General features: G+C 46.3%; 1 protein-coding gene across 5 annotated transcripts in view; it reads left to right on the top strand.

The window, feature by feature from the left end:
• The window catches only part of LOC149364928 (monocarboxylate transporter 3-like), a 32,836-nt gene that overhangs the window by 4,502 nt on the left and 6,421 nt on the right, over nucleotides 1-21,913 (top strand). The window contains exons 3-7 of one of the 5 annotated variants that reach the window (XM_089574908.1): nucleotides 1,062-1,195; nucleotides 9,093-9,156; nucleotides 13,812-14,050; nucleotides 15,492-15,635; nucleotides 21,255-21,554. In XM_089574908.1, coding sequence (XP_089431034.1) covers nucleotides 13,828-14,050; nucleotides 15,492-15,635; nucleotides 21,255-21,554 — 667 coding nt within the window. In that variant the 5' untranslated portion in view covers nucleotides 1,062-1,195; nucleotides 9,093-9,156; nucleotides 13,812-13,827. Of the gene's footprint in view, nucleotides 1-1,061; nucleotides 1,196-1,310; nucleotides 1,364-3,773; nucleotides 4,712-9,092; nucleotides 9,157-13,811; nucleotides 14,051-15,491; nucleotides 15,636-21,254; nucleotides 21,555-21,913 lie in introns of those variants that run through there. The other 4 variants (XM_089574909.1, XM_089574911.1, XM_089574912.1 and 1 more) reach the window with 4 other exon arrangements.

A 21,913-nucleotide genomic window follows, 5' to 3' on the forward strand; every position in this document is an offset into this window, starting at 1 on the left:
TCCATTTGGTCCTCTGCCACTGGTCGCTGCTCGCATTGCAGTAGGGAGTCAGAGCAGATGTCAAGCTTATTGTGACAGAAACGCATGATACCATTTGCTTGTAAAGCGAGTCTCGAGCCCATGTCGCACTGGCCTGCCGGCGCCGACGCCCACGAATTACGCAGCACGACAACGCGTTCTGCACGGGTGCCCAACTTTATCGCCGCTAGCCCCGTCCCGGGGGGGGGGGGGGGGGGGGACTGGTCGTTGATTGTGCAACGAATTGGCGCTGCGTGATCCGTGTCACTCAGCCGGACTAGACAAGGCGGCGGGATTGTGGTGGCATCCCGGTCCGACCGGCAGTGTCTGTGATTTGTTTTCGCTTTCCTACCTGCTGTTGCCTTTGTCGCACTGACCTCACAGCCCAAATAAAACCGAAAAATGAAATGGATCATTACAGAATACGGCCCCTGTATACGTGTACACGCGGAACTATCAAACCTTTCTGTTGGTTACCTGTCGTCATTTTTAAGCCCAATAGGGGCCTTGCTCGAGCCTACACATCAATGTATTTTATCCTGAGGGCTGCTTTTAAAGGCAAGTTGCATTTACTCACATCATCTGTATGACGCAATTGTTAGCCTACCTTGCGGCAGCGAAACTAAAATAATTTCTATTCCTTGATTACTACGGAACTGACGCATATTTCGTCGTTTCTTTTTTACCAGTTGTCTCAGCGATCAGCAACAACCTGTGCAAATAAAAATATTATTCTGTCACTATTATGACGAGTATCCGAGGCGTCTGTTCTGTGTTCATTATTTCTTCTCTAAATCTCAGTCCTGCTTCAACGCGTCGCCAGCACACTGTGCTAAGGACAGAGCTTTTCGTTTCTTAAGTCTGAAAGAACCGTCACGTATATTCCGAGGTCGCGACAATAATTATTCCAAAACAAACTGGCCAACTTGAGCGTTTCGAAAACGGCTACCTTGTTTAATGACCCCGGTTGCTAATTAACTTCGGCAGCCGCTTTAGCGGTTTTACGACGTTGCCCTAAACGATCCCTCCCTTCGTGCTTGCAGACTGCGACCGTGAAGTTCCCGTCACTCGCTTCAAGAGCTCTGGCATCATCTTTTCGTGCCGTTGGCCTGCGTCTCCTTGGGAGGGCTCGGCGGGCTAAGCGCCCGCCCTGAGTCATCTTACTCCTCTCTGCCAGGTTGGTTGAGAGGACTTACGTCTTCGCCACCGTGACAGCTGCTTGCCGTGCTTTGTTCTGTTCCTTCTTGTGCTCGTGTGTGATTCGACGTCTTAACGTGCGGCACGGAATGCTAGCTATGTTCCTTACCTGATCATCTCGCACCGACCTCTAAGAAATGCCCCGAGTGTGAGTATGCTTACATTCTCGATATTCACTTTGTACGAGTTTACGGATGAGTTTAATGCGGAGTTTAAGTTCTAGTTCATTCATTAATGCATGTGTTAGTAGTGAATGCAATGGTGCTAGTACAGATGGAGGTCCCATAGTGCACTGCTTTCGAGGGGACTCCCTAGAACTATCAAGTGGGGTAAAATCGCGAACAATGGAAAGCAGTATATCAAGAAACTAGTATAAAAATACAACCTACCAAAAAAACAACGGTAGCAATAAAATGTCTATAAAAAAAGGACCAAAAATATACAAGCAGTGTGAACTTAGGCACGTAATAAGACAAAATAAAACTTTAAACATGTATTATTGCTGTTTAAGCATGGTAACTATGCAACAAGTTGATTAAATATGCTTTGATGCGATGGAGGCATAAGTGAACAGTAAATGAGGAATTAATTTCACTTCTTGAAGCATTGCAATAGGGTATGCAGGGAAACTTGGTAGCAAAAGGGGCAGGTAAAAAGAAACTGCAGTGGTTAAATTCATACGTATTGCTCTGTGTGTTTCACGAAGGCTTGATGTGCTAGCGGACTGGCCAGCGAATGTTCTGATTTATATTAACGTATTCTTGAGTTATTTATAGAAATAAACAGAGCTTGAAGAGCTTAGGGCACTGGCGGAGGGGCATAAGCGCCTTACATTGGGCCGGTCACATTCAGGTCATGAAGTTCGGCGCACTTCTCTGAGAGAAGCAGGCAAAACTACGCACAAACCTGAAATGGTTGGCGAAAGGCAACACCAAACATTGTCAAGCCACGGAATCTACTCTTAAACCGTTTATTCCAGCACGTAAGACGGCTATGAAGATAGCAATGTTCTCAGAGGTTATAATGATACATCTCCCACAGCATACAGAGATTTCGAGGTCCAGGGACATCGTAACTGCACAGCCATACAGCTCAAGAAAAGTCCTTCGTGCTTGAGAATTTTTGAAGCACTTTGAACGTCATTAAAGCATAAAGAATGAAGACGAGCATAACATGCCACTGAAAGCAAGACAGAACGCAAAGTGTGCAGTGTTCCCGCAACCGTGTCCACATGCCTCATTTAGCAGCCTCACATAGCTCAAGGACACGTGTCGGTTCTCTACTGCGCTGCCTTTCTACATCGCCTTTTGTCATCATTTGGCCGAACCGCTGCACTTTTGCTTTTGAACTGCAAAGGAGAACCCCCTTTTTTTGGTGTTCGCAGTCACGTGTGAGCGCACTGAGAGAAGTGATCGCTCGGCTTCCTGTTCCGCTAGCTAGCTGTTCAGCGTCACTTGCTCTCCCGTTTTCTTTTCTATCAATGAGTCAATCTCGGCTGTGACGTCCATTGCCGGGGAGTTGAACAAATTGGCTTCATTCGACCATGGAGAGAGGCGTCGGCGGAATGCCAAATGTATCGTGCCATAGCATCACCGCATGGCGGCGGCGTGCCGCGTGCCTCAGTGCAGTGATGAACGCCACCGCTCATTGCCTTAATAAATGGCCGTAAAGTATCGAGCAGGTGCCTTTGTCGAATGACCTAACCCCATTCACTTGCAAGTAGTTATAAACGTAATTTCAACACCGACATTATGAAGTTCATTGAAAACAATTGTAGCCAGTGCCAAGCTACCAGATGTCTGAAGCTTCACATGAGGTCTCGAGCCGCGTACGTTTATATTTACCATGCCATGCCATGCCATGCCATACCATACCATACCATACCATACCATACCATAACCTGCCGCGGTGGCTCAGCGGTTACGGCTTTCGGCTGCTGACCCGAAAGACGCGGGTTCGATCCCGGCCGCGGCGGCCGAATTTCGGTGGAGGCGAAATTCTAGAGGGCCGTGTGCTGTGCGATGTCAGTGCACGTTAAAGAACCCCAGGTGGTCGAAATTTCCGGAGCCCTTCACTACGGCGTCTCTCATAGCTGGAGTTGCTTTGGGACGTTAAACCCCAATAATCAATCAATCAATCAATCAATCATACCATACCATACCATACCATACCATACCATACCATACCATACCATACCATACCATACCATACCATACCATACCATACCATACGATCCCGGCCGCGGCGGTTGAATTTCTTTGGAGGAGAAATTCGAGGCCCGTGTACTGTGCGATGTCAGTGCACGTTAAAGAACCCCAGGTGGTCGAAATTTCCGGAGCCCTCCACTACGGCGTCTCTCATAGCTTCAGTCGCTTTGGGACGTTAAACCCCATAAACCAAACCAAACCATACCATACCATACCATACCATACCGTACCGTACCGTACCGTACCGTACCCTACCGTACCCTACCATACCATACCATACCATACCATATCATACCATACCACGCCATACCATGCCAAACCATACGATAACATACCATACCATACCATACCATACCATACAAACTATACCAGCTCTTGCGGTGACGATGCTAGTAGTAATAAACTTTATTCATATGACAATGCAGTCCGTTTGCTCACTACTCCACACATCTCAGCGCTTACAGCAGTGTTAGTCAATCTTCTTTCATGCGCGATCCGCTTGTATGGACTTGTTCAAAAAAAGTAACTACTCAAGAGAGTGTCGGAGAGGCGTTGAAAGTGTGCGATTATCGTACAGGAACGAGACAAAAAAAAACATCAAGTGTAAGCTGAGTGACGGCGCAGATCTGTATTGAAAAGCTGTAGTTATATATAAAATATTTGAATCAAGTCAACGAGTATATTTTTTCTTGAAACGAAGAAAGAGAAAGCGTAATCAACTGCTCAAATTTCTGGACAGCAAGCCTCCGCATAGTTCTTCTATTTAGCAGGCGCCTGTCCCTTAATTACTCCATCTGCATTTCGGCACCTGCTCGGACAAGTAACCCCATTCTCGTGATTGTCTTGGTCTGTATTTTATTGTAGGCGCGAAGTGGACATATTCAACATTCATCAATGCTTCGAGTTATATTGAGGGGTACTACACGTGAATGTAGTTTGCGTCCGTATAGAAAGCTCGCAATGCAAAACTGAAAAAATAAGGCGAATGATGGACCGCTTTTAAAAATCAAGCCAGACATGATGAGATGTAGAAGCAGGAGAGTACAGATGCTCCTGTGGTCTAAGGTCCCGCTTAGTTAGTCTTGTTCGCCTAATTTTCTTCGTAATTAATGTACAATTTAGCCCATTTTCAGCAGTTTCTGTCACTGACTCCTCCTCTGGCGCAAATGTTTCTCTAGCATTTTAAACTTTTGTCCTCTGGCACAAATTCGCCTTCAACTACAGGCTGCATGGTCGAGAAGACAGTGGTCAGCACGGTCTTCTGGAAGATGTCCACCATGCAAATTCGGGTATATACTGAAAAACTGAGTAGCGTGAGTTGTGATGTAAAGCACTCCTTGTATCTCTCCCAAAACAGAAACAGAGGCCTTGCCGGGCACTCAAGGAGAGTGCAACAATTACAAAAGCGCAATGCCGACCAGTTAGCCCTGATCATTCCCATAATCACGAGTGTAATCACCATTTAAGTTATGGACAAGTAAAACATGAGCCATTCATTCACAGAAAGCACGTTTTGCAGTGGTGTCGTGTCTCTTGCTTTTGAAGAAGGAATAACCTTTTCCTTTCAGTGTCATTTCTCTCTTGTAGTGCTCCTGCAAATGTAGGACAGTCAATAATTGCCTTAACGCGATTTGTTTTGTTTTTCTGGCAGCGAAAGGCGCAATATTGCTTACAGTTAACACGGCACATGCTGTTTCAATGCCAGCAAATAGGTTTTTTTCTTATGCTTACTGTTTTTTCTTTTCAAAATCAAGCAGCAATCTGAAGCACCACGATGTCTGATTTTGATTTAAAATGAGTTTTCTTTTTCGAAATGTAGTGCTTTTTTTAGTTTTCCTTCTCGGTCTGTGAATTGGGTTCATTGCTAGGTATCAACGTTTCTTCCACAAACTGGCGACCTTTACAAGTATATTTTAATGGCTCCCGTAGATGCGAGGCCGCTAAAACTCCGATATAATCGTATAGGATTATCAGGTTCCTGAGCCATGGCTAGCTCATTAAATGGTCGCGCGGATTCATTTGTACAGATCGGTAGATTTCGCAACATCAGTTCTGTGCACACGTGTGTGTGCGTGCATGCGTGTGTGTGTGTGTGTGTGTGTGTGTGTGTGTGTGTGTGTGTGTGTGTGTGTGTGCGTGCGTGTGTGTGTGTGTGTGTGTGTGTGTGTGTGTGTGTGTGTGTGTGTGTGTGTGTGTGTGTGTGTGTGTGTGTGTGTGTGTGTGTGTGTGTGTGTGTGTGTGTGTGTTTGCGCGCGCGCGCGATACACAGAGAATATTTACTTAGGTCTCCAGCCCGCTACTTGACACTGGTGGAAGGAAAGGGGAACCTGACAGAAAAGAGGGAGAGTGAAGATGGCAGGTGATGGTACAATTTACAGTGAGCTGAGTACGCGGTGCCTAAGGCAGCGATCAATGCCACTTGTTCGCTGAAAAGGACGAAACGCCTGAGAGTTTTTCCGGATAGTGATAAGACCTCGAGGACAGACGCCTGTACGGCCTCGATCTCAGTCAGGTGCACGTTCATTTTTCCCGTTGATCTCGTGTAGCAGGATAATTAAGGAGGTTGGGATCACTGTCAAGTGGACCACAATTTCTGTGCCATGTGGCCGATGTAGAATAGGCAGCATAGATTGTACAGACAAAAAAACGAATTACTCAATGTAAATTGGCACCTTAGTCGTTGTTGACCTCATTTTGCATTGACTTCTGTTAACTCTTACCAACTTCATATCTGCAGGCGCTATTGATTGCAGAGTACTTCTTGGCGGACTGATTTTTCCCACGAGTGTGTCCATTTCAAAAGGATGGAAAGGTTTGGTAATGTCGAAGTAAATATATTGTCGACATAGAAGGTAATATTTCAGACGTTGTAGGGTAGCAAGTTTTGCTGCTGTACAGAAAAGGTAATATAATTCTGAAGAAGTTAAGATTAGCGAACTATCTAACCAGATTCTCATTGATGTTGAGCAAATTAAGTATTGCCTGCTTTCGTTCCCAAAAAATACAGTCCGGTTGCGACGCAAACTAACACTGTCAATTGTTTGTCACTCTAATGAAAGTGGATTTCCTAGCTAGCCGAATAAATTACAACAAAAGCTGATTAGGGTTTACTGTGGTAATCCGCTACACCTTAACACACGCTCCACTCAAGCATCCGAAGAGCTCTAAACGGGTTCTGTACCTGAGTGTGTGCAGTACAGGTAGGCGCTCTATTTCAACATTGCTCGCAGATTGCATTATGCTTCTTAGTAACGGTTACGAGTGACGTGGTTTTCCTCCCTCATTTAACCTTGCATCGCAGTGCGCTGAAGGTCATTTTGCTGCAGCGGCTCCAGCGAAACACAGCATCAAACATCGTGTCATAATCGAATTTTAGAAGCAAGAGAGGACAGAAGCTAGGGAATAATCATGAGCGCTTGAAGAACGCGTACGCAGGCCGTGCGTGCGCCGTCATATTCGACTGATAAACAGTACGTATTCTTGTTTAGCCATGGAAGGGAGTCTTTGAAAGACGATCCGCGGGCTGGTCGGCCAGCTTAAGTCACCACGTAAAAAATGCGCCTCGCCGCCCACCCAGGACATTCCGAAGAATAGAGGAGGTCCTTCTTCGCTGAGCCCAGACGGGCCAGCTTATCTCGCCAGCAAGGCTGCACCTCATACACCCTTATGATAGCGAGCTCAATGTGGAGTCAAACGATATCTCATGGGCTGCAACAAAAGGGTTTCCTTCAGGAATCAGAGAACTTCGGCATTGTTGTGCGAATGTGTGGACGTTTGGAAAAGAGTGAAAGAAAGCATGAAACGAGAAAGAAAGAAAGAAAGAAAGGAAGAAAGAAGGTAAGAAAGAGAGAAAGAAAGAAAGGAAGAAAGAAAGAAAGGAAGGAAGGAAGAAAGAAAAAAAGAAAGAAAGAAAGAGAGAGAGAAAGAAAGAAGGAAAGAAAGAAGGAAGGAAAGTAAGAAAGAAAGAAGGAAAGAAAGAAAGAAAGAAGGAAAGGAAGAAAGAAGGAAAGAAAGAAAGAAAGGAAGAAAGAAAGAAAGAATGGAAGAAAGGGAGAAAGAAAGAGAGAAGGAAAGAAAGAAAGAAAGAAAGGAAGGAAGAAAGAAAGAAATTAAGAAAGAAAGAAAGAAAGAAAGAAAGAAAGAAAGAAAGAAAGAAAGAAAGAAAGAAAGAAAGAAAGAAAGAAAGAAAGAAAGAAAGAAAGAAAGAAGGAAAGAAAGGAAGACTGTGTTTGAGTCGTCTTCCCCCCCACTGTAATGCCTCACGGCGCTGTGGGTACTGTAATAAATAAAAATAAAGAAAGAAAGAAAGAAAGAAAGAAAGAAAGAAAGAAAGAAAGAAAGAAGGAAAGAAAGAAAGAGAGAAACAGAGAAGGAAAGAAAGAGGGTGGAGGGAGGGTGAGCGAAGGCTAAGATGAAATATAACAATATTCTCTTGGTGGAGCTCTTACTTATGTGTTAAGAAAATTTGTCGATTGCCCGTCATTATAAACGCTCTTGTTAAAAAGCACGGTATGCTTGTATGAGCTTTAGCGAGTTTAGCGAAGCAAGGCATCGCTATTCTTATGCCTGCCCCGACACGGTAACAATAACAAAAAAAAAAACCTGACCCGTGAAAACCTGTTTGTTGAAGTCAACCCATGGTTACGGCGAGTTTCACATCGACACGCAAGCGAGAGACTGCCGACAGTTTTTCCGTGCAAGGAGGATTGCTTCCTTGCTAAGACATTTCAAAGAAGCGCCGCCTTAGTTGCGTGATGGGACTAGTAATGAGTGTCGAGAAGAAACGAAGAGGAAAATGCACAGGTCTGTCGACTAGCGCCAACTCGGCCACACTGACTTCCGCATGCAGACCGGACGGGGAGAGGGGAGAGAAAATTAATTGAAAGGAACCCATGAGCTTCGCCATGGGAGAAATAGCGGCCTGAGATTCTTCGCGAGAGTCCGCAGTGTACGTGATTTTAGGACACTGCAAAAAAAATTGCAAGTCTACGCGTAAGCAATGAATTTTTATGCGACAAAGCCGCGCCTAATGCTATGAAGCACATCCTCGTTCTGGCAGGGTAAAGTTCACTGCCTTAGTGAACCAAGAATTCAATAAACCTCCTCTCAGATCACATAAATAAATCCGTAAAACGGCATCATCCTTATTCCTGACAAAAGCAGGCGCAGATTTCTGGACGACGTTCCGGAGTAGATGTTCACCACATGATTTTGGCAAATCAGCGTACTGCCCCTGGACACTACAGATAAAAAAAAAGTGAGGAATAAGATAACGGCATAGCCGCTTGACGCTCGCTAGCCAAGTGCAGACGCAAGATAACGTCGCGATTGCGTTTTTTTACTCCTTCTTGCTCTTATCAGGAGAATCGCCAAGTGCAGCCCTTCGGCGGTATCGCTCGCGCGTAAGTAGTGCACACTATGTGTCGAGATTATTAGGTGTGTAGAATTCTCCGAAAATCAGAAACTCCTTTCCCGCCTATAGTCCACCTTATAATATGTCAGTTGGGGACTCTACAGTGATATACTGTCGCCACTCCGACTTTCCGGAGCAGTGAGCCTTACGCGAACGCTGCAGCAAAGGGAACATACGCGAGTCTTCCGAAACTCTGTGGCTATAAGCAGGCGACACTATTCCAGCTACAGCTTCCTGTTTGCTCTTTCGCTTCGCAGACATCGTCCTGGCGGTGGCGGATGCTAGGCGACTGGCGACCTCCTAATCCTGTCTAGTGAACAAGTGAGTATCATCAAGTACCTCTATAATGTATAGTGCTCTGCGTGCTGAGAATGGTTGCTTCTTGTGAAATCAAGGCCGAACCTTTATGCTGGCAACCTTTTCTTGGGTCGACATATTGGAAATCCCATGAAGTGCCCGACTGCCGCCGACGCGTGGCTTAGTTAGAAACTGCTTGAAATCAGTGCATATTTGTGACCCGTCGTTTGACGACCACACGATGGCCCGAGGAAGAAGCGACAAGCTATGTGAGGGGTCTAGATTAACGTGCCGCAAGATTTAAGAGGTGGTAAAGCATATACACAGAGGAGAACTACATACCCGAGATGCAAGCTACACAACAAGGTATGCGGAGACATGGATAGTCCCGACCCCACGGTTAAACTCGGGTAGAGAACGCCTGCAGTTCACTCTTCCGTCCCTGCTAAACGCGTATATATATAATAATTTTGACCTTTTCAGTTCGTCAAACAGGTCTTTGCGTGCTTTGTATGCTAGCATGTAGGATTTTTTGTCTTGTGCTTTTTTTTTCTTCTTTCTCTTTTTTTTCTTTTCTGCCATTACCTTTGTCTACCCTATGTGAATATTGTGTTAATATTGTATAATGTTCTTTCGTTTCCTCTTGTACCTGCTCATTATTGTATACTTGTTATCACGCTTTGCAACTGCCTTTTGTATTAAAAGCCTTGCTGTCAAGCTGCTGCCAAGCGAAAGGGGGCTGCGGCTTAGTCAAGCTGTCTCTCAGCTTTTTCTGCGCCTCCGCTGTCTGTATCTTTACAAGGCAGAAATAAAGAATTTGAATTTGAATTTGAGAAAGCTTTTGCAATGGTTGAAGTTACATTTCTCTGTATTTATTTCTTTACACCTTAGAACCTCGCAAGGTCACTGTGCAAAATTCAGAGGTACAGTCGTTTTCAAAAATACACGTCCCACGGCTTCGGACGCTGGAGCGCCTGTTGTGTAGCGGGCAGTTGTTAAAGAGGCAACGTAAAAAATACGAACCGTGCTTTAAACAGAGATATGGAATGCTGCCGTCGTAAAAGAAAAACAGATCTCCACCTCTTCACATATTGGCGGCTTGACTTTACGCTGCCCTAGGATTCTTGCTACAGGCCGACTAGAGAGCGAGACACAGCGACCGCCCTTTGCCGTGACGCATTTTTTATGCGCTTCGATGCACGAGCCCTCCACGGCGCGCGTAAAGTCGTCCGATCATACGAGCGCCCTGCTTCGTAGCGAGCGCCAGCGGCGAAAGTGAGGAACGCCGCTCGTGACATTTACCAAGCTCTTAAAGTGCCCGCGCGAGAGTGAGGGCGTCTTTGGTCGCCACTATGTGCACCCTCGCAGCACGCTCCCGACGGAGATAGCAGCGCCGAGGTGCGGCCCATGTATTTTATGCGAAACATACTAGCCGCACAACCGAGCTCTTCCTTGCTGTGCCGCGCGCGGCCGCGTAGCTACCACTTGACCTACATCGGCGCACCACGTGATATGAAGTCACAACAGCTGTGAAAGCTGGGGTTCTAGGTCACTCTAGCTGGGGCTCAACTCGTGCGCTCGCTTGCGGACGCGCAGCCTCCACCGGCGGCCTAACTCCCGCTCCTTCCGCTAGGGGCGCTGACGTCACAACAGCTGTGAAAGCTGGGGCTCAACTCGTGCGCTCGCTTGCGGACGCGCAGCCTCCGCCGGCGGTATGCTTCGCATCCTAGGCTTAACCATAAGCTAAGCCAGGCCATTTTTTGAAAACGACTGGACTTTCTGCCCCACGTTTAGACCTTCGCTCACACTAATTGATTATTTCCACTAAATAGTCATATATACCGCATCCGCCCAAGGAGATATGTTTAGGTTATCGGTTCTTTGGCTGTGTCTTCAAGAAGCGCAACGCAGGTCTTTAATGCGAGAACAATCATTTCCGGATTCATTTATCTTATCTTAGGTCGAGGTCAGAGTTGAGTTGCTGGCATTACTTTTAGGCATCGGTCAGTCGTTTATTTCCTGATAAACACTACGCGCCGAAAAAAAAAGCAGCTTCGAAAGGAGCAAAGGGCTAAAGCCTCATACCTTTATTGCGGAGCTCAAGTGTTTCCTCGAATTAGTTTGCGGCTGGCTAAAATCAGAAAAATTCATGCGCCAATGCAGCTCTAATTTCACTGCCGTCAGCACCTTTCGTCTTTCCTCTTGCGTAGCGATGAACATTGCGAAATCGTCGCTGGAGCAAGTGGACAATAAAGTGTTTGCTTCTGTTAGCACAGCCAGCAAAGGAAGTAGAGCTTTACAGCCTATTTCGTGTTGCCAGGTGCATTGTAGACTTGCGTAACCCGCTGCCGTGCATTTATGACTCGAGGCGCAGTTCTAGTTTCGTGCAATAAAAGCAACAGCAGGCTTGGTCTCGCATGAACGTACGTTCATATTCCCAGGCTGGGTGTGGCTGTATCACGAGCTTAGAGAGCGGCGAGGCGGGAGACTTTTGTCTGTCTGGCCAAGAGGCGTTTCGGGGGCACCTCGCAAACATTGGTAATAAAAATTAATAAATACAAATAAATACAAAGCAACGCAAAAAAGTTGAAGAATGTAAGCATAATCATCAGTTAGGTATTTCCTGACGCTGTCGAAAACAAACGTCACACATTTAGAGCACGTGCTTCAAGAAGCAGAACGAACGGGAAGTATGTGCCGCTATTATTCGATGTGCTCCAGATCGATGAAGTTACGTACGTCTCGGATGACGTCACAAACCAAAGCAGCGCGTTGCCTAACCTAGCTAGCTATTAGAGCGCGCAAACAAAGGCAACGCAGCCGCATGAGAATGGCACGTGGTGTTGTTCGCCCACGTTGGTTAGTATGCACGTAGCTTGCCCAACAATAGCGCCCACAGTGGACCTGTTGCATATGGAACACGAAGCGGGCGTTGTCGTAATGACGGAAACATGGCCTCGTCATGGGGCTCGGAGCATCTTAGACGGTGTGAAGGCGGCGTAACACTCGGTGGAGTCGCCTAGATCGGCCTCCAGTAGAGAAGCCTGTCTATGTGGCCGTGCAATCTGGCTCGTATCTCCAACTTCATAGATACGGCTAGGGCTGAAAGGGTTGACGACAGTTTTATTTCTGTATGAATTTGTCCACCTTACATTTTCTTTTTATTTCAATAAACTGATTCTGATTTTAAAAGGAAATAGCCAAATAGTCATCATCATCACCACCGTAGAGATATTCTATGCTCCCTACAATGTGTAGAGTGGGCAAGATAAAAAGAAATAAAAATAATTCTGCTCGGCCCGCACCGCGTGAGCGCAACGGGCTACGCTCCCTACAAGGGGGATGGGCATAAATGCACAAAGATCAGTCAACTTACACTTCCAAAGCAGGCGAGCTATGGGGCCAGCCGCTATTTTTGCGGGAAGGAGGTATTTCCGGCGCTTGCCATCAGAGACAACTGAAGAAGTTCTATTCAGCGCAGTTTAGCTGTCGGGGCCCTATTGACCAGTTCAAGATGGCAAATGGCGAATTTTTAAGGCTTAAAGCTCTAGCTTTTTGACAGGCGCTTAGAGTGCCAAAAAGTATGCTACCGGATTAACCTTTGCGCTGCACTTTGAATGAGAAAGATCGGCCATGAGAGGGTGGAAATGTGGAATAATTACTGACGTTTTGTGACAGATGGATATGTGATCATACGTAATATTGCCATTTTTTCAACGTCGCATTTACGCTGGGGTGTCACCGGCGTGATACTTTTTATTTCCACTAGAAAAAAACTTAAGCGCCAACTAATGTTTACTCATTAGCCAGCGTGTTCAGAGAAGTACTCCGAAAATCGAGCGAGTGAGTACCACGGTAGGGGCAATGTTCCGCGCTCAAAACTTCTCCGACTTGCTCCTCCTCTCATTTTAAACTGAGCAGACGCTTGCCACAGATCTATTTAGAAAAACAGCACAGCTTGCTCGAAATTTTCAGCTTTCTTGCTGGTATAATCGACTAAACACTTGGTCACTAGGTCTCTATATCCTTTTAAATAGCAAATAGAAGCCCGTGGATGTATTTAAACGAGGAGCACATGAAGAAATTAATGCAACAAATGTTTTCTGACGCAGCTATTCAATGATTATTGTACATCAGGAAAAATAAAACGCGAAAATAATCGCAAGTGACGTTTCACTGTCACCTGCAAAATTTTGAACACGAAAGCTGAGGTAACAAGCGCACCGTCGCCGCCACTCACACCCTCTCAGCGCTGTGCCTGGTTAGATTTGCACCACACACCCCAAACTCTGTAGTGACGCCTCTGGTTCCTTTGGCTGAACGCAATAAATGGAATGGCGGAAAGCTACTGCAAGCGAGTCTTGCAATCAAGGTGCCAAGTAAAGTGGGCTGTCGTCCAGACGACGCGTTGGAGGAATAAAGCCAAAATGACGCTTGGTTTCTACCGGTAAACTTGCGCATGCGCAGTGGGTTATGTGAAATCGGGCGGTTGCCGATGTCGTATGCTCGTGCGCGCGCCAGATTTTCTATGTGTTTTCACTGCTTTCTGCAATTATCAACTCTTAGCGGCGCTAGAGTGGTCTTTCGCTGCCGTCTTGGTGACGTCGCCAAAAGCCGAACAAGCTCCTCGAATGAAAGAATGCTACCGCAGCCTGAGTTCTACATTCTCTCTTTCCTAGCGAAGGACGCCTGAAGATGGGGCGGAGCGTGGCGTCCCTGAAGCGGGACCCGCTGTTCGGCCTGGACTCGCGCTGGAGCTGGATCACAGCGGGCTTCCTGAGCTGGGTGCTGTTCGTCGGCACGTCTAGTGTGAGGGTAGCTGGCGTGCTCTTCTACGGCATCGTGGAAACCTTCGGAGTGACCCGTCAGGAGGCTTCCTGGCCCGTCACCCTGAACGGATGTCTGCTCAACCTTGGAGGTAAGGAGTCTTTGTGAGCGACCGATGTTCACTGGTGCGTGCCCACAGCAGGGGCTGGTATATAAACAGGGGCTTAAAGACAAGGCCGTGACGTACTTCTACGTACTACATGCTGCAGCGGGAGACACGCGTCCCCTCTCTTGCATGATGCGTTGGCATCTGTGCCGATTCATTCGCTGGTGAAGTGCGGAAGCAATGACTCGTCACTCGTCGTAATATGCGGTTCAGGAGCGCTAAGTAGATTCTGCTTATCCCACTGCAAGCTACAGGTATCCACCCGTTTCTCGAAATGGGTACAAGCTTCTCACCAGGCCTGGTACTCGCCATTCCAGGATGGGTGGCTCGGAAAAGGAGGCTGCGCCTTCATATTCGGCCACTCTGAGCTCCGTGTTCTCAGCATTACCAGTGGAAATTTCTACCAACACGGGCAGTGCGCTGATTTCGTACGCACAGAATGGGCAATCTGCCTCGAACATAATTGAAACGAGTCTGTAGTCTCCGGCACCTGGGGTATATACGAAAATACATTTAAGCGCTTCAAAAAAGCCAGCAGTTGAAATATGACAGAGGCTAAGAGCAGGAGCAAAGGAAACCACCTTTGAAATGCTTAATCAGAAACAATTCCGTATTACTATACAAAGAGAAAATAAAGAAGCCGCCTCAAAACATGTAAATTTAAAATAATACTTCATCTCACTGGAAACGACAACTGGAGAATAAAACAGGTCATTAACATGACTCTGTTCATATTGAGCCTGGAACTAACTTTTTCATTTCCTTTTTAAGCACTATATGCTTGAAGTACTTCCCTCTCAATATGTCCTGACACATAGATATTTGTTCAAAACACTCATAAATAGACAATTGTTGGCGCCTTAGTTCCTAGTATTGTCTGTCCTATAAGTGCGATGTCATAAGTTATGAGTGTGCCTTCTTTTTCCGATATATTATGAAAGAAAGCTTATGCGGCTGCTTCTTACTTGGTGATTGATCACCGCGACTAGTTTTTATACATATATGTATGGCGAGTAGCGGATGTGTGGGGAAAAGCGGCGCGTATGGAAAATGAGAAGTCCTCCACTTCATTACGGTGCCACTTCGTTGGAAAACCTTGAAAGCAATACATTCGCAGTTTTTCTAATGGTTTTGGAAGTTACCGGCAGTACAAGAACTAGCCTGCAACTATAAATGCCTTTCTTAATGCCGCGTTTAAAAATGATTGACATGTCTGCGACGTTCAGTTTCCCAGAGCATATGCCAAAAATAAGAACGAGATTGTATGTCAGGGTTAGCTGATGAAAAAGAAAGTATTCTGATATAATGAGGTTTTATTTCATGAATACCTCGGTCACTATGAGTTTTTCAGCAAACTTTAACTATACAAATTGATGTTTGCACTTTGGGAGGGTGATTGGAAGTTGTGTCGTTCCTGCCTTTGCAGGGCCTCTGATGGGAATGTTGTGTCGACGGTTCTCGTGCCGAGCAGTCATCCTGACCTGCTCTTTCATGACGGGCATCGCAGTCTCCGTGTGCTACTTTGCCGAAGGGGTCCTCTTCCTCAACATCTTCTTCGGCATTATCCACGGTGAGCCGCCACAGCGAATCACCACGTTGGGCAGACGTCGCACATGCGCAGACGCCATCTCTCCCCACAGCTTAATTTATCTCTCCTCTCTCCTTCAGTGTACGCTGTGCTTGCGGGATACACATAACCGGACATTCCATACAATAAATGGACCGCCCCGGGGGCAAGAAACAGAAGGGCGATAATTAGATTTAATTATTTAGAAAACTGCCCAATTTTTACGCTCTCTTCCTTACGGCCCAAAGTCAGTGAAAACTCTGCAGACTATTATAATACTCGGGAATACTGTAATACCGCACAGCTGTCTTGCGCACTACTGCGATTGAATTATTATGTATTGTGGACGCTGTTTGATGTACTCAGGACATTTTATTCAACATCGCAGATATTTTCCGGGCTATTTTTTCATGTGATTTCAATTGGTCCAGTCATCCGTGCGAGCGTGTGGCTGCGCTTTAGACACGGTGGACTTGACGGATGTAAGCTTGTGCGCCGCCCACTGTTTTAAAGCATCATGCTCAGGTCTTCGGAAAAGAATTCAGTGCGGTTCACCCGGTTCGTACCGATGGTCTTACTGTCATACGCTGTTAGAAGAACCCATTCGAACGCGTGCAGATGCAGAGCTCCATGAGTCTCTGGCGCGAAGGTCTCAGCAAACTTAACGAGTAGGACCATCCAGCGGAGTCTTGTAACGGGGCAAAACGAGTGAAGAAATCGGACCATCTCTGGCTGTGCGACTGTCGGCAGCAAACGTTTACGAGATGCGAGTGTCCGGAAAAAAAAAATATATTTCGGCGCAGTCACGTGAACCAGTTGCCTAAAAAACTTGGACGACGCTTAACCTTCCCCTAAGAGGCCGATGCGATAGCATTTTTAAGGCGAAAGCCTTTAATTCCTCATCGTTGTAAGCAGGAGTTGTCGACAGAAATGTCACGCTTTTCAATTAGCCGAAATGCTCGTGACGTCAGAGTGCGCGAATTTCAAACGGGGCCAATCGCACTTTGGCTAGTAATCGTGCAACCAATTAAAGGGATGGTACAGTGATGCTCCAAGTAAGTGGGGCTAAGTTTAGTTAATTAGCCAATTAGCCTAATTAACCTTTCCAGTCAGACCAGACAAATAAATAAACTCAAGTAGGAAATTGGTCGAATTGGGTAATCGAAACAGGGTCTCCGGAGTGCGAGACCAGCACGCTAACCACTCCGCCATGCCAGCTCGATGGTTTGGAATGAACAAAGGCGCGTCTAGTGAATACGGTGTCTTCGTTCACTCCCATCTTCCTCCCTTCCCGTTACAGCAAGGTTCAGGTGTTCACCCAGATATGCGAGACAGATACTTCCTCAAAAACCAATTTACCAACGAGCAAGGCGTACAGCCGAACGGGCGATGGCGTTCTGTGGACACTCTGGCAGCGTTGCAAGACGCTGTCGCGTTCCACTCTTAGAGGCGAAATTTTAAGATCTTAACCACACATCAGTGACACAAGCAGCAACACCGCGCTTAAAGAACTTCAATAAAACTTGGGTTTTTCCTAGTTGGTACATGATGTTGTGAAGGTGTAGGTTGCGCAACCACGGGACGAACCACGAAGAAAAGGCACAGAGACACACACAAGGCGCTTGTGTGTGTCTCTGTCTTTTCTTCGTGGTTCGTCCCGTGGTTGCTTTCGCCTCACCCCACTTTAGGTCAACAAAGCTCCCCCCCCCTCAATTTTAGAGACCCCTCCCGCGCAAGTACTCCTGCTTCGCAGATTCATAGATCGCGCGGTGTCCTGGTACCATTACCGGCGCAGTGGTGCAGCGGTTAATCGATGGTCCACTGCCCGGGCAGGTGGCTGTTACAAACATTCACCGATGAGGCTAGAAAGACCTAGGTTGCTCTTCCGTAGCTCCCATAAGGCTCTTTTTGACACATATAGCTCTTGGAGGCTGTTTATTTCTTGACCAATGAGCTGGTGCTCAATGCCACGGTGGGCACGTGCCAATTTAATTGAATTTATTTTAATTAATTTCATTGCCAACTGTCGCAGTGGCCAAGTCGCCACCTGCCCACCGTGGCAGGTGGGTCGCTTGTTATTTCGTCACACGGACGGACGGGCGGACGAACACCGGCTTTTCTCGCGATTCTGTCAAAGTGTGAAACAGGCATGTTCCACTCGGTGGCACCAATACAACAAGCTTGTGTTACGAGGCAGAGGTTCAATAAATTTTTTTTTCGGGAAAATACGCCCCATGAACCTTTGCCGCCGATAGTCAAGTACACGAGAATATTGTGCGAAGCACAAGAGCGGCCGTTGTGTGCTGGTGGTCGCGGCCACCAGCACACACACCACTGCGCGAACGTGCAGCCACGGAGACATAGAAGTTCAATAAAAGCAGGCAATCTGCTTCAAACCAGTCGGCTGCTGTACACATTCAATTTTCATTATCTACAGTGTGTGTCTCGGAAGCTGTTTCCAGGACTGAAGCGCACTGGGCAGATAGCACTGCTCGCATTCAAGTACACTATGGGTGTAGCGGTTGTTCCATTGAATACAGATGAGATCAGTCCACAGTTTTACAGCATTCCATATATGACAGTGGTCCGTGCCTCCGCTTGGTCATTGAACAGTCATAGTGAAAACTGGCTGTTCGTCTTCAAAAAAAGAAACCTGAGAAACCCATTTCCTGAGTAGGCCGTACATTGTATTGTCAGGCTTGAGCATCTGGTCTTCAATGCTCAAACTTTTTGTTGTGATAGTGTGTATGTGTGTTTAATTTCTCTTTTCGGTGTACTAAAGGTACTGCTATTTTTCTTTTGTTGTGTAGTATGAACAAAATTTTTTGCACGGAAAAAAACCCAATAATAAGAGTTCCAAGCGCCTTTTTGCTAGACTGTAGAGGGTACAATTTATATATCCGGATATTCCAAAGAATTACAATGTTGCCTATCAACTTATGCCACACCTCTGACACGTTTCCCCGCGAATAAGAAAAATTGCAATACAAAAAAGCAGCATTGCTACGACTGTGGTTATGTTTAGTAGCGCATAATTCTTACTCTGCACTAATAGAACTCGAGACTTGAACCAGACAACTGTCAAGTTTCATTAGCGCGCAGTATGGATGAGGGAACAAGCAACCTGCATTCACTCGAATACATAGCGATCACAATTTATTAATCTTCCATTTTGCGCCGACAACCGTGCGACAGGGAATAGACTTATACCCCTGCCACACGGCAAATTTAATATCATTCCCATCGAATGACGTTCGTTCAAAATGACATTAGTTTGTCGCCACACGAGAAAATATAATGTCATTCGATGGAAACGACATTGGGTACCGAATGAGTTTACAGAACTCATTAGCCAGCGATCTCCGAGCTAATGTGTTCCCTCAAAACCAGACTTGGTGAGAATATACACCGAAAAACACGATTACAAAAACGTCACAAGCACTGTAATATTTCCGCGTCCGTATGGTTGTGCGGTCGTTCATTTATGTATATAAAAATGCCAAATAGAATTGGAAAAAAATAAAACTCACTCTCGCTACCAGCCTTGCGTGGTTTCCTTCAGCTATCGCATTAATGGCGTTTCAGTTAAAGAAGTGCCACGGTATAAGTACCTTGGCATTGTTCTAAACTCGCAACTAAAATGGAATGACCATATAGACCACATTAAATCCTCAGCTTCGCGTAAACTTGGTTTTCTTCGCCATAAACTTAAGGACGCACCTAGCAAATGCAAACTATTAGCCTACAATACTCTTATAAAACCAAAACTCGAATATGCCGCCATCGTTTGGGACCCACATGCAAAAAAAGACATAAGAGAATTAGAAAAAATACAGAGGCGCGCAGTACGTTTTATATTTAATAAGTACAACAGAAGTGATTCCCCATCCTCGTTAATGGCAGCAAATAATATTAAACCTCTTCACGTCAGACGCAAGATAGCCCGTCTATCTTTCCTTCACCAACTAATCCACGGAAAACTAGGCATCTCTCCTGCCTCCTATGTGCAGTTTTCTGAAACGCGTAGAACTCGACGTCATCATAATCACACTTTAGCACCATACTTCGCGCATACTAACGCTTTTAAATTTTCTTTTTTCCCGAGAACTATTGACGAATGGAACGCCCTGCCTCTACAAGTGATATCGGCTGTTGATTTTGACAACGCACTTTGTGAGCTATTTTAGAGTGTATATGTGCTACATTGTTCTGTGAATGTGTTTTTCTGCCCTCCCTGCCTGGACCCAAATAAGGGTCTGCAGTATTGTGAAAATAAATAAATAAAATAAATAAACATTCACAACATGGCGACGCGCAGCTCGCCCGCCTCGGACCGAATACTGCGTCGCCGCTGCATTTTTCGACGCGATAGCTTGCTGTAAACAGTTGTATTCGCTTTTATTTTGTGCATTCTCATCCCTCCGTAACAGTATAGGTTTGAAATATTAATCGTTTTTGAGATAAATTTCAGAATTTCTTGATGCTAGGCTTAACTATGTACGGCGTACATTGTCGTCATAGCAACGACCCCGAGCGAATATTTCTCCAACTTTGCACTAGAATCTACATTTTCATTTCATCCAATTGATTTACATTTAAAAAAAAGCAAAGCCTTCGAATGCATTCATTACTGCCGTTAATAAAAGAGAAAAACGTTTCTTCGGCACTCAGTTCAGGATGTTTGACTTGCTGTCCGCTAGATGGCGCCACACTATGTTATGCTTCTCGCGCGCTACGCTAGTCACTCCCAACCACCGTGCTCCCAACTAAAACTGTTGTGAGGACGGGCGGCAGTGCGCGCAAGGTGCGCCCGTAGCATGCGCAAAGCTTTTGCGGACGCACAGCTAATAATTTCTCCATAGAGAGCATTTCACAAAATGACGTCCGCCTGCCGCCGCTGGCTGAGGTTTGGCTTGGCTTGGTTTCGTGGTGGATAGTAGTGATCAACACGTTATTGAAATGAGGACGAAGATTTTAAAACCGGTTTCCATTAGCAAAGCAATACTTTTTTCAACGAATTGAAGCATACATCCAAATTTTTGCATGCTGTACTCTCTTTCCATCGCAATCGCCATCATTTACAAATGACTTTAGTTTTTGCCGTGTAGCAGCGCGCAGAAAAAATAACATTAAGTCGAACAAATGTCATTCGATGAGAATGACATTAAATTTGTCGTGTGGCAGGGGTATTAACTAGCACGGTCACAGAAACGAGTTCGAACACTCTATTTAGTTTTGCCGCAGGTGCAAAAGAGTTCATTTAAATGAAACAGGATTCTGTCCTGGTTCACCGTAGAAACCACGGTCGATGAGTGTTGAAACTAAGCAAGAGGAGCTCCGAAAGATAGACACAGTTCACAACATGTGAAAATTCTTTCAGCTGAAATAACTTCAAAAAGAAGTAGACATGTTAACATTCTGAAAGCCCAGGCGATGTTGCACCACCGTGCAAGTCATGTATCATAATGGACGACGGTTCTGATATTTCACTGATGCTAATGACTCTAGGATGCCCTGATTTCCGCGCGCCTCCGCTATCGAGGCACCTTAAATGACTGTCTCGTGTCGCCATCTGTGTCGAGCTACAGCAACTAATCCGTTGTGTCACCACATTGCATGCAGGGCTCACGCTGTCGGGGGTGTTCGTGACCGCGAACGTGCTGGTGTCCCAGCACTTCGAGAGGCGGCGGATCACCGCTTGCAGCATGATATTCACCTTCTGCGGCCTGAACACGTTCTTCGTGCCACCGCTGGTCGAGTGGTTCCGCACGGCGTTCGGGGTACGCGGCGCCTTCCTCCTGCTGGGCGCCATCACGCTCAACACCTTCCCCGGCGCCATCGTGCTGCGCAGCCCCTCCTGGGTCACGGCTGCACCGACGCCGGCGCCTCCGCACAAGGCAGCGTCCTCAAAGCGCATCCCAGGTACTGGAAAACGGCCTCTAACTTTTGCCATGCCAGCCGCTATTTAAAAACGCTGGCAGATACAGTGCGCGGCTGTGGTGACAGTATAGGTGCCATCATCATCATCATCATTAACCTGACTACGCCCACTGCGGGGCAAAGTACCCTCCCATGTCTCTCCAATGAGCCCAATCGTTTGCCAACTACGGCCACCATATCCCCGCAGACTTCTGAATCACACCGCCCAACCAACTTTCTGCCGCCTCCTGCTCGCTTGACTTGCCTTGGAATCCACTTCGTTACCCTTAAGGACCGTCTTGGAATCCACTTCGTTACCCTTAAGGACCAGCGGTTATCTTGCCTGCGCATCACATGCCCTG

This window comes from Amblyomma mixtum, chromosome 2, assembly GCF_055824585.1.
Source record: "Amblyomma mixtum isolate Tamu chromosome 2, ASM5582458v1, whole genome shotgun sequence".
Classification (NCBI taxonomy): Eukaryota; Metazoa; Arthropoda; class Arachnida; order Ixodida; family Ixodidae; genus Amblyomma; species Amblyomma mixtum.